The sequence below is a fragment of the Trematomus bernacchii genome, unplaced genomic scaffold (assembly GCF_902827165.1).
Source record: "Trematomus bernacchii unplaced genomic scaffold, fTreBer1.1, whole genome shotgun sequence".
Classification (NCBI taxonomy): Eukaryota; Metazoa; Chordata; class Actinopteri; order Perciformes; family Nototheniidae; genus Trematomus; species Trematomus bernacchii.
The window spans coordinates 6,302,862-6,316,647 of NW_022987689.1; the positions used below are offsets into that span (position 1 = coordinate 6,302,862).

Consider the following 13,786-nt stretch of genomic DNA (forward strand, 5'->3'; position numbering starts at 1 on the left):
GCGCAGAGAAGACGCCGCGGAAAAAGATAGGAAGGAGGGAGAGGGGAAAACAGTTAGAAAAGAGAAGAAATAACAACATGGAGACAAACAGCGTGGTTAGTTCCTGTGTGAAACTGTCCGCTGGTGTTGGGCTGTAGCTCTCCTCCTTTGACGCACAGCTGCTCCGTTATGTCGGACAATCTGAGGAGAAAAACGTCAGGGAATGGGGGAAATCTTCAGAAATCCTGCTGCTAAACTGCGCCGTGCTGTCTAAATATCTTCTAAACTGGGGATGGTGCTGCTGTAAACGAGGAGCGCCCCAAAACTCGTCGTGATCTCCAACCCAGGCCACGCTCAAAGTTTTTTTTTCTTCCATTTTTGTCAGCTGAAGGGGAAATTTTGCTGCATTGAATTCCTCTGGACGGGATGTCATCCGCAGTCAGGACGAATTCCTCTGGCTGACTGATCCTACAGTGTAGCAGGGCTCCAGAGAGAGAGAAGATGGGAGATGCGACAGATGACAGAGGGATGAGGAGGACCTTCATCGTCCCTGCCATCAAGAGCTTCGATCACTACGACTTCACCAGGGCCAAGATCTCCTGCAGCCTGACGTGGCTGGTGGCCAAGGCATTCGGCTCGGGTAGGTGGCGCCTGTTTAATCGTTGTCATCTCGGGATTAAATGAGTGGAAAACATTGTGGAGATAATCATCTAGCATGTGTTATAATGTGGACTGATGTCGTGTTGGACCATGGGGACTATTTTGTAAACAGCAGCTTGTAATCAGACAATCACTGTCAGACAAACCCAATTACACTTCTTGATGTTTCCTCCTTGTTATTATAAATAGAAACACTTGCCATATCTGTATATCCTGTGAAATAGCAGCAATTGAAGAAAATGGTCACTAACAAAAGAATAATAATACATTTTATTTGGAGGAGCCTTTCATAACACCCAAGGACAATTCATAAGATATTTAAAAACAAGGTGGCAGTATGTCCTCTTTATCCTTGTAGTGACAGACTTCAAACTTCAGTAAAAGTATTTTAGGCCTTTTACGTGCATTTGTGCATTTTTCTTTCCATGTATCTACCTGGGGGTGAGAGGTCATATCACTGCAGTGACATTGATCTAACCTGTTGCTTGAATTATGCTAATTATCCCCACCATAAGTGAGAGTAAAGCTATTATATAACACTCTTACTAAAGAGATGTACTGTTTGATGATCTGTGTCGTAGCTTCACTCAAAGATGTCTTTCAATTTAATTCATTTTAAGGAAAGCAAGTTTGCAAACAAAATGCACATAAACATCCATTCACTACTATAAAATGCAGCCGGAAAAAAACATTACCTTGTGACATATGAAAGAAATGGTGAATGGTGTTCAGAAATACAAATACACATTATGTCAACTGGTGTAAATGCTTGGTCATTCTACAGACAGATTACACAGACTGGCTCTGGGTGTTATCTAATGGCTTCTGGAATAAAAACAAACTTGTTTTTTTGACTTGCAGCAAAATCTTAATCAAGATGTTGATGAATGCTTTTTTAGAGCCCTCAGTGATGCATTATATATGTTTATTTTTACTAACCAACAGTCCAAAACTCAGACATTTGGTTTACTATCACATTCGAAAAGCAACAAGAGAATCAGGAGATGGGAATAATCATATTTTCTACAAACTTTTCTAAAGTGGTTTATCTTGTGCATTTTGCCACATCAGAATATAGTCAATCATCTTCATCACATGTTCCTAATGTTGTATCTCAAATGTTGTGGATGGCTAAACATTTAAAACTCAAATCTTCACTATTGAGAAGCTCAAATAAGGACATTTTCTGTATTTTGGCTTGGAAAATGACTTTATTATCGTCTTAATGGATTTTTTAAAAGGTTGCCAAACAGTTAAGTGTGGGTGAACCAATTGAGTAATTGTTTCATCTCTACTAAAGTCCCTTGTACGCACAGTATAATAGCCAGTTATATGGATATGTGTGTCAGTAATTATTCTTCATACGTGACATGTATCCGATCTCTGGCCTGTCTCTGTCCTCAGTGTACTTTAGCGGTCTGTCCTCATAAAGACTCCAGCCTGCTCTCAGCCCAGAGGTTTATTCCTGCTAATGAATGCTTTAAACAGCTGCTCCTCCATGTACAGCCCTGTGGGTCTCTAAGTGGCCACCACACAGACAGACAAACCTAGAAACCACACAGACAAACCTAGAAAGAGAGAGATCAAAAGACAGACCGCTGAATCACACCCATTGATCCAACAGTGAGCGCCAAATAGAGCTGCACATGACTCACAGAGAGCATGACATGTTGGAGAGACACACAAGGTAGAGGACAGCAACATGATGTAGTTCAACAAGACCTGCAAACTGCTGCCGCCTTTTATTCTCATCCCAGTAGTGACACAGTTTCAGCTCCCAGAACTGTGGCCCAATTCATAACCAGTCCTCACGGCCTTGTTTAGCCTAGTTTGGACAGATGAGCGATGATTTGAATTTGGTGGCGCTCGGATGTAACAACTTTCTCATCAGCTGCAAGTTTGTACTGAAACTTCAGAGAGATGGATTGGATAAGCCCAGTTGTGCTGACCACAGATGCACAGTGTGCAGTAGGAAATACTAATATGGAACCTTATATATCAAAATGGTTTACAGTAGAAGGGCAGAGAAGACACTATATAAAAACAAGCAACACAGTTAAATGTACAACCCCCAGAGTAAAAGGTTTGGAATCAAAAGAAGGACAAAGAAAACAGATGGCTTTTAAGATGCTTTGTAAAGATGTAGTCTGATAGTGGTGAGTGGGTGTGTAATGAATGTCAAAGCTTTACTGACTCCACATTTTTGTCTTGATGTGTCTTATGCTGGCATCAGAACCAAAGGGCTTCTCAGATTTTAACAACGGTGCTTAATGGCCGGCCTCATGTAATCAAGTCATGTTAAAGTTCCCACCAAACATGTTTTAAAACTACTCTGCTTTAAGTTTTGTGTGCCAGATTTTCCATAAAAATTCAAATGTAGGTGTTCAACACTTTTAGAATTACATCTACTCGCTTTCTCTTATCGAAACAAATCAAAAATCTATGAATATGCAATATTCAGTTCAAAAGTTAAACTAAAGGACAAAAGATGCCTCTAAGCCATTCTCTGTTTGTTTTTGTTTATGCGTGTGTATGTGTGCTGGAGGTTTAACGTTGTATATTGTACCACGACTGGCCTCCAAACAATCACATGTTAAAGGTCTCGTGTCATGCTTTTCCGGTTATTACCCATCCCCTTGTGTGTTATGTAGCTTTTTATGCATGTAAACGGTCTGCAGAGTCAAAAACCCTCAAAGTACACCCTGTAGCGAGTAAAACTCTAACACAGAAAATACCTGTCTATGCTGCCCCAGAACGCCTCGTTGGAGATTTTTCATTTTCCATTTTTTTCTTCCTGGGTATGGTGACGTAACCATACCCAAATGAACCAATCCGCGGAGCCGTTACGTTACGTCCGCAGAGCCGTTACGTTAAGTCCGCGGATTTCTCAGCCTGAGACGGCGGGACGCGGCGAGGCGGTGAGTCTGTGTGTGTGCACACACACAGACTCACAGCCAGGCTGCGGGTGTGTGTGTGTGCTCGGGCTGGTTTCGGGCTGGGTTTCGCTGTGTCTCGCTGTCTCACCGACCCCACGCAGCAACCAGGAAACCACACCAGTAAGCCAGCTCACACTGTCCGCTCCTCGCAGCAGCGAGCCTTGCAACGTCCCGCCAACACGGCACCCAGACCCCACGCAGCATTCTCATCTGTTTGTCATTACTGGTGTCATTTTCTGGTTGCTAACGCCATTGTAACACATAATCACTGATGTTCCGCTGTAACGGTGGTGGACTCATCAGAACAGAGTGGGTGAGCTGACCAATCAGAGCACACTGGGCTCACAGGGAGGGGGGGCAGGAGCTCCAACAAGCCGTTTAGGACAGAGAGTGTATACTGTACACATACTATACAGAGATGCTGTATGAGAAACCAATGTGAGTTTGGAAAATTGCACAATGTCAATCTATTCTAGTAGACCTCAACAATGGAATTATGATCAGTAGAAATGGCCATGACATGGGACCTTTAAGTGGGTAAAGACAAACTTCCCCATTGATGTGTGAAAACAGCTTTTTCAGGCTTTAAGAATCAATCCATGAACAGCTCTTATCTTTTTTATTTTGGGACTAAGCTCACTCACTGTCTGGCATTTGTTTACCTCAGCCTTGGTTTAATATAAAGGCACTCAACAGCAATGTGGTTATCATTTGTAGTTTTAACCCAATCTGAATGGTGAGTTTACACCAAATGGTTATATCACATAATCAGCTGCAGCGAAGACGCAGCGATGATTTTATCTGGACTCGTCTGTGTTACTCAGATCTCAGCAGTGATGAAACCAGCGCCACAGGTCACCAACACTAGCCTTTCGTTCGCTCTTTCAGAAGAGGCCATTAGATGACTGAATGTGCAATTCTCCATCAGTATAACATAAAAAACCAAACATGAGGAGCAAAGAGAGTATTCCCTCTCCTGCCATGGTGGAAAGAATACTGGTTTTCCTCTACAGCTAGGGAAGGATTATTAAAATTAAATCAAATAGTGATTGGCTTAAATGTAAAAATGCATACTAGACTTTTAGGTTTATCATCTAACAGCTGTGCAGTGACTTTCATGACTTTGTGCTTTGAGGTTACACTGCTTCAAATGATGTCTACTAACTAAGACAGTAGGAAAATAAATAAACATTATCACGATATCCAGTGCATTTGCCACCAGCTATCATGTAGTACAATTCTATGAGAGATAGTTTGTAACCTACGTTAGCATCCAACATAGCTCAGATAGCAGAAAGCGTTTGTTCAACCTCAACGCTCTTATATAGTTGTTTTGAATGCAGTTGTAAAAGCCGACTGTACAGTACGCTACCTGCCCAGCACCAAGTGACAGAGAGGCTTGTATACCAGCTTATTGGTCAGTAAAGTGGATCATTAGCAGCTAAATTGCAAGATAGTTCAATCAGTTGTTGCTAGAGACCAAAAAAAGAGCTTTAAGGAGAGTTCATTTTGGACAAACATTCATTGGTTGATAAGAATAACTACTCGAAATGAATGATAATGTTGATCTGTAACTGCTGGTTGTGTTATTGTGAACAGTTTAACAAGTTAGCCATATTATTTTAAACTCTGATCATTTGTCAGTGTTAAGATCACAGCTCTTTCCGCTGCAGCCGCATCACCAAAAAATCTGTTACTGCAGCAAGAATTTTGTATCATCAGGTTCATCTTGTGATAACAAATTGTAAAAAGTGGGATATCAGCACTATTTCACATGAACATTGAGCAAAAACAATGGCCCAACAACACATAAGACAAAGCTAATTAACTCAAATCCAATCTCTGTAGAAACTTAAGAAATTGTTACCGAGTAGCAACCCATATCGCTAACTGAATTTGTTTGGAGCAGAGATAAACAGTGCTGCCTGTGACGTTGTGCTGAGCTGTGATCCCAGGGGTCTCCAGTCTTCTCCGTGCCTGGACTTCCTGTGGCAGCTACTTCCTGTCTGTTTCCTCTTTGATGGCCAACACAAAGGAGAGGGCTTTTACTTGACAAGGCAGATTTTTATTGAACTCGAGAAAAACTTGCTATGTGTGCCATTGTAGCCCGCTATTCTATTTAGTCATTTTAAAGGATTTGATTAACCTTGAAGCTTAAATGTAGTTTGATTGATCAAGTGTTAACTGCCATTATCTGAAAAAAAGCTTGTGTCTTTGGGATAGTGATTTCCCTCCGTAGAGTGTACTGTAACTTACCATTTCTAACAACAGAAACATAATTACTTCGCAAAAATCACTTCTTGGCACATTATATTCTCAGAAGCTTCTTTAAGTACAGATCCATTAATCAGCTTTATAGACAATCTGACAAAAGTTGGATTGATTTAATATTTGTGAATAGACACAGGAGGGCTTGTTATGAAGTAGAAGTTGATGTGGTTAAACATCTGCCTGTTGCTTTAAATATCTCTTTCATCAAACAGCGCTGGGACGTGGTAGGACTCTGACCACAGCCATTGGAAAACTGCCATAGTTTGATCACAAGCTTAATGGATTTTAAGCTTTAATTATTTAATTTTATGAGGTTGTTTTGTCAAGCTTTTTTTCACCTCTAAAGTGTTGTTATTTTGGAGAATTGAAGAGCGTAAAGCTATACCTCTAAGATGGAGTCCTTCATTCCTTTGTTTCCTTGGGTGATTCACAGAAATGCAGAAAGGAAATTACTCCACACACCAGGAGTACACACTCATACTGAAGCACACACTGCCGTAAAAGTGTGTCACCACACACACAAACACACACACAACTTCCTATACAATGGTATTATCTAATAATAGATACAATGTATATGTAATTTAATGACAGACTGGTGACTAGGATAGTACTACTCTGAGTCACGACATGTGGTTGACAACAACAAATAAAGACTGTGTGCGTGCGTGCGTGCGTGCGTGCGTGCGTGCGCGCGCGCGTGTCCAGCTATTTTCTTCAAATCAGATTTACTGGATGAGGTTACAGGATTAGAAGGTACTCCATGCTTTGTAACATACACTACCACACGCACGCACACACACACACACACACACTGTGTGCTCACAAGACGTGTGGATCTTCAGGGAGATAACCTCCAACAGATACACACATGATGATGGTGAAATCTCTCCGTGGAAACTGTCTCACCTCTAACTGAACTCATTTTGCTCTAAAATATACTTTTCTCCGATCATGGTCAGGAGGTTTTGTGGTGCAAAACATGTTTTCGGTGCTTTTGTGTGTGATTATTTGTGTGCAAAAAGCTGGGTGCGACCACGAAGGTGAGGCTCTGAGCTACAGTGTGAGGGAGCCATAGCAACAACAACAGAGACAGTAAAATATAGAAAGAATAGTAGCATAGCTTTTTTATCGCCTCCATGCATTCATTGTTGGCTTCTCTGTGGATGCTGTCTGAGCAACAATGGAGCTGGAGAAAAGAAGAGGCTTAATGAAAATAGAATCAGCTTTATAAGGGATGCACTATTTGGTTCAATTCACAATTTAGTGTTTTAAAAAAGAAGTTCATAACCAGTAGTTAATGATCACCTGAAGTGAAGATAATGTAGTTATTATTCCACTGTACCTAACCAAATCGAACTGACATAGCAACTGTTTACACCACAAAAACAAAGAACAGTTTAAACTCTTCAAATGTTCATTTATTTATGTACTACAACAAAAAACGTATATTGTAAATTGCAATCCTGCTGTCATTTTCTATTGGAGTGTTTAGCTGCGGTTGTTAAGTCAATAAAAGGCAATATAACTCAGATGTCGGCCAAAGTGTATCAACTTAAATTCTATTATTGGAATAGTACCTAATAATATGATTTATCCCATCGGATGATCATCTATCATTCGAGTCGTATTGTAAATCTAACCCTAATCCTCTCTGTTTCACTTCTCTCCGCTCAGACGCAGTCCCAGAGGACCTGGTGGAGCCTCTCTACAGGGACCAGTACAAGCAGGAGCACCTGAAGCCTCCGGTGGCCTGCCTGCTGCAGTCCGCTGAGCTCTACTGCCGGGCGGGGAGCCTGATCCTCCGCAGTGATGCGGTCAAACCGTTACTGGGACACAACGCTGTCATCCAGGCCCTGGCTCAGAAAGGCCTGTACGTCACTGACCAGGACCGCCTGGTCACAGAGAGAGACCTGACCAGCACGCCCATACACATGGTGAGAGGTAGCTCAGTACAAGACTGAAAACATTTTACATTTTACAGTACATTCTAATTTAGGTTTTTTCTTATTTTTTTTCTTATTGTTCACACTTAAACATGCATATATGTTAGTAACCGTGGTGATAAGATGTGGGAAATGGGATCCCTGCATTTACATCTCCATCTGTTCTTCTGCAAATTCACACATAGGCTCACACACACAAGAATATGAACCAGGGCTACAGCTAAGGATTTATTTTCCCTAATTGTCTATAAAATCGTGAAAAATACATGAAACAGAGAAAAAAAGCAGATTTACTATAAAAACAGTGAATGTTACTGTGTGTTTTGCTATGTCTTCTTTCATGGGGAGTGAGTAAGTTATATGATAGTGTGTTTGCATGCACGGCTACATGTGTCCGACTGTTTGACTGTCCTCCAAGATCTGTCCCGTTTGGGGGAAAAACACAACCGCTAATGACGGGTTTCCTATAGCAACCCATTACTCACTGTTCACTCTGTGTGTTATTAGACAGTTCCTGGCAAACATCCCTTAGAGATACTCTGGTAGTATGTTGTCAATACTGTGTGCAGCAATGAATGGACGAACAAAAAAGGACTGCAACATGCTATTATTTAAATTATTGATTATTTTTTTGAATATCAGAGTAGATTTGTTTGCAGGAGACAAAGACAATGGCCAAAGTAATGCACACATATTGCTAATTTGGTCAAAACAGTCCAAAACACAAAGATGTTCAGTTTAAATGAAATATCCTCTCATTGGGGAGGCTTTCAGAGCACATTATTGAGCATTTTCGCCTGATAAATGAATCCAGATATTATCATAACGTTGATAGATTTGTGTTGATTGCCTAATTAGCTCATTGTTTTGGGTCTAAAATATAAAATTGCCACTATTTACTGAACATGATTACAGTGAAATAGATTTGTTATGTTGTTTGAGTCTGGCTGCAGATCCATACCCACTGCTAGCACACACATGGCTGGAGTCCGGGTACTTCTGCTGACAGCAAAAGGTGTCTGCATTGCAGTGCACCCTCTCTCCCCCCCTCCCCCTCCTGCTCTAACTCTGTCTGTCTTACTATTTCTTTCCTCAACTCTCTGTTTGCCACCTTCCTCTCTCCATATCCCTCTTCTTCTCATTGTCTTATGTTCCTCTCCTAGCCCCTACCTCTGTCTCCTTCAAACTCTTATCTTTGTGGATTAAATTAAACTGTATTATCTCTAATAGAAGATTACAAATATTTCACCGTTTCTCTCTCTCTGATGTAGCCAGTATTTCATTTGCCCTCTGCTTGTGTTCTCTTATTACAGCTTGAGAGGATGATTTAAAGTCAAGAGTGCATTTGTATGTTTACGGTTGATTGTGCTCACTACACCACTCATCGATTGAGGTTGTCATGAAGGTGGGAATGATGGACGCCGATTAAAAGCAGCACTTAATGTCCTTTCTCACCTCTCGCATTCGTCTCTCTTTGTCTCACTGTGCAGGGCCGGTGATTTAGAGTTTTAGTGACAGTTTTAAGAAGACAAATGGAGCCTGTAGCCAGTCGACTATTGACCTTCATTTGTGTAACACAGCCTGGCAATTTTGTTAATCTACTCGTCCTTATTGTGGCTCTGTGCCCTTCTGAAATCATCTGATTGGTTTGGCAAGGTGGAGGGACTGCCTCTGTGTGTATTTGTGGACTCAGCAGGATAATTACGGTCACGCTAAAAGTCCAGGCTTTTCATTTTGGGTTATGGTATATCTTTGAAGAAAAATGATGACCTCATGGTTTTCCAAATACTGTGCAACAGAATAATAACTCAGTAAGGGAGGAAAGGGAGGAGGAGGAGGAGTGTGGCAGTCTGTCAGAGGGTGAATGGATATATAGAGAGAAGGAGGGAAAATATGGAGTTTAGGGGCGGCCAATTGGCTGCAATTCAGGAGGAAGCAGGAAAGTAGAGCAAGAGAGGAGTGGAAATCTACAGTAGGATGAATGGAAAGGGGGAAATAGGGAAAGGCAAGAAGGAAAGACAGAGAGAAGAAGGAAGGTATTTCCTTTTTGGCAGACGAGGCCTCATGCGTGTGCCAGAGAAACAGTGGAAAAGGCCCAGTGTTAATATGGCCATCTGGAATATGGGGGAGAGAAAAGGGAGACGACTAGGAGAGGACGAGAAGAGAAGGAGGAAAGGAAAGCAGGGAGGGTTTGAGGAAAGGAGAGGAGGAAGACGTGATGTGCAGTACTGCAGCACAGTGGAGGGTGGGGTCTCACATTGAGGCAATGCACGTCTGGTGCACAAATGAGAGCCCCCACACACAACACACACCTCCAAAGAGCTGTCAGACCTCCTGCAGTGTGCTCAACACCTGTGTGTCTTTTTCTAGTTTTACTTTTGACCTTTTTATAATTTCACACACCATGCCCTCTAAGGGTTGAAATGCAAAGACAAGAGTGTGGCGGAGGAGAGGGAGCCGTAGCGGTAATTACATTTTCCTGCAGAGGGGCGTGTACCCTCGACTAAAAGCCTCCTGCTCAATAGCGCTGAGAGATTTGGAGTGTTTAATGCATGTGTGTGAGAAAGATAGCAAGAGTGGACATTAGATCTAATGGCAAACACTACACACTAACATCTCAATAGAGACAGACATGTAGGTCAGAGTTCCCGTTAGCCGGTAATTACCGGACTATGACCGGTAAAATATGCTGAAGACCGGCAAATCTAAATCTCTCCGGTCAAAATGTCCGGTCAAAATTATTTCCCATTAGCGCAATACCGCATCAGTTGCGCCACTTATGTGACAGACAAGAATAGTATGTGACAGACAAAAGAGTACGTGACAGACAAGAATAGTCAATTATAATGTCTACACTTAATATGGAGAAAGAGATGTCCTGTATGGGTTGATTGTGCGTTGATCTGTTGGTAATGCCTCAGGGTTCCGTTGGGCATGTAAACAAATGCATAATGCTGCGCTATACTTTGTGGCCTCACCCCGTTGCAGAGCGAAGCTTATTGTTTAGGTGTCTTTTAATAAGCAGGTATATCATTAGCTAGAACTAGCTAGATCTGATCGATATGGAGATAAACGCGAGTGAAGTCTAATCTGACGGGAGAGAGATCAGCTGCTGCTGACGAGTCGACACCCAGCTCTGCATGATCACCTGCAGCGGTGAGCGGAACAAACCACACACTTCAGGTTAGAATATCACACGTAGCTATTTTAATTACCTCTCAAACTACCTAAACTAGTTATAGATATGTTTAGTTTTACTGTCGGGTCACTCATTATTGGATCCGCGAGCTGCATGATACTGGCGTGTTGTCAGGAGAGGGGGAGAGCGCTCCGTTTATTATTCCCGTGTTATTGTAAATTACTGTACACGTTTGAATAGTTAATTAATCTACTATAATTAGTTTGTTTAATATCGAATCATATCAATTTGTTTCAAAGCTCAATAAATAACATAGAAGACCTTTTGACCGGCACTTTTCTAATTTTGTCCGGAAGATTTAAACTGTAACGGACATGTTGACCGGCAAATAATTAGTCTAACGGGAACTCTGATGTAGGTGTTAGGTTGTAAAATAAAAACACTTGCGGTGCTCAGATTTGTCTGAGTGTGTACCTGCGCTGAACAGACACTTTGTGGAGAAAGAGGTTACTTTGATTATCTGTTTGCTCAGCTGTGTTGTGCTTTCCTATAGATGCCTTTGATCAAGGACCACACACACACACACACACACACACACACACACACACACACACACACACACACACACACACACACACACACACATACACACACAGCAATACCACAGCAGTGAGGATGAATGCTGATGCTTCTGTGAGAGAGCACTGCAGCTCTTTACCACTCTTTATGACCACTATCTGCCATTTCCACAGCCTTATAAGGGGCGTCTGTCACTGTGAGGGGTTTAGATTTGCCTCAGGACACACACACACACACACACACACACACACACACACACACACACACACACACACACACCAAAGGTCTTTCTGAAGGGATAATAGACAGCACATGGCTTTTAAATCTCTGTTATAGTGTCAACAGTCGCCTTTTTTCCTTTGGATATGAGAGCAGTGGCACCACGTACTCAGTCTGTCTCCTTCTCTGTCTCGTTCACACACCCATATGTACACACACACATGCACTTTAGTTCTCCATACATTGTCCTATTAGAAGCAGCGAGAGAACAGTGACGCAGACAAACATACACAACACGGTGACGAACAATAACCTGGTAAAACAAAAGTCGCGCTCTCAATCTTACACATTAATAATGGTAACAATAAGACATTATTTTTTACCTAGGGATTGTCTGTAAATGAATTGGAACTGTCGGGGGCTGAACACGATGTTTCACTTTTAACAATCTTGTTTTTTTAATCTCTGCATGAAATGTAAAAAGTACAAGTTGTGGTTTTATAGAGAGCAATATGCTGTAAATATTACATTGTTTTAATATTTTAGCACAACTCTAAAATACTTTTTGAACACCCTTTATCATTTTAGTACAGTCCCTTAGAAGATGTACAAAATCAACAATATAGGCATTCGAAATTGGTCCATGTTTTGAAGCAGCTGTTAATTTACAAAAATCGTTATGAAACATAAATGAACACGTGATTTGTCATTACCATTTAAATTCATGTGGCTTCCTCCCCCAATGCTCCGAAAACTCACACCTTAATAAGCTTCTTAACTATATTAAAGATTTAGTGCGGTTTATGCAAATGGCTTCAGAAAACCTTCAATCACAGCAAAAGATCAGTGTGATCATGAAAATTGAGTTTTCTGGATCTGCAGCTCCAGTGTAAGCTGCTTGGGCCTCTCTCTCTCTCTCTCTCTCCCCCTCTCCTTCTCTCTGTCTGTCTCTCCCCCTCTCTCTCTGCCTGTCTCTCTCTCCCCCTCTCCTTCTATCTGTCTGTCTCTCCCCCTCTCTCTCTGCCTGTCTCTCTCTCTCCCCCTCTCCTTATATCTGTCTGTCTCTCCCCCTCTCTCTCTGCCTGTCTCTCTCTCTCTCTCTCTCTCTCTCTCTCTCTGTCGGTCTCACCCTCTGTCTGCCTCTCTCTCTCTCTCTCTCTCTGTCTGTTTCACCCTCTGTCTTTCTCTCTCTGTCTGTCTCACCCTCTCTCTGTCTGTCTCACCCTCTGTCTGCCTCTCTCTCTCTCTGCCTCTCTCTCTCTCTCTCTCTCTCTCTCTCTCTCTCTCTCTCTCTCTCTCTCTCTCTGTCTGTTTCACCCTCTGTCTTTCTCTCTCTGTCTGTCTCACCCTCTGTCTGTCTCTCTCTCTCTCTCTCTCTCTCTCTCTCTCTCTCCTCTCTCTCTCTCTCTCTCTCTCTCTCTCTCTCTCTCTCTCTCTCTCGTCTGTTTCACCCTCCGTCTTTCTCTCTCTGTCTGTCTGTCCATCTGTCAGCCAGACCGGCTACTGTACCCTCGGAGGAGAATGTCAAAAATCTTCCAATATCCTGAAGATGCAGGAAAAAACTGTGTGCAGACTGTTTCTTAGACAGTATCCGCCTGCAATCCAAACAATCATGTTTACCCATTTAACAGGCTACAACTGAAGCATTCAATATAACAAACTGTTTGTCCACCAGCATGTATCGTTATACAGGTCAGCACTGTTTCAGCGTCTACAAACAACTGTAGTTTACAATAAGATTGTTTAGCTATTATTCCTTTGGTAAAATCCACTAGATTTAATGATGAAGAACATCAGATGACACATAAGTCCAGTTTCTTATTTTTCTCCGCACTTATTTCCATAAGAAGTTTGTGTCTTACAGCCATATTTCCTCGGTACACACTGTCTGTTTGGACGGGCAGATGTAGAGCACCAGCAGCAGTCCAGAGTTGTACATCTGGATCTGTTGTTGGTTTCTTTGGGAAAAACGTGGTCACTCTGGCTGTTACAGGAGGCTCTGTGGTTATGAATAGTCGACTGTGCTTGACAGTACGGGAGAAATGTCACTGCTTGTT

The 13,786-nt window shown here is 42.0% G+C and overlaps 1 protein-coding gene across 2 annotated transcripts in view; it reads left to right on the top strand.

The window, feature by feature from the left end:
* Positions 1 to 13,786, top strand: part of camsap2b (calmodulin regulated spectrin-associated protein family, member 2b) — a 33,320-nt gene continuing 19,534 nt past the window's right edge. For both annotated transcript variants that reach the window (XM_034137744.1, XM_034137745.1), the window contains exons 1-2: positions 1 to 619; positions 7,524 to 7,783. In XM_034137744.1, the coding sequence (XP_033993635.1) occupies positions 481 to 619; positions 7,524 to 7,783 (399 nt within the window). In that variant the 5' untranslated portion in view covers positions 1 to 480. The remainder of the gene's footprint in view (positions 620 to 7,523; positions 7,784 to 13,786) is intronic.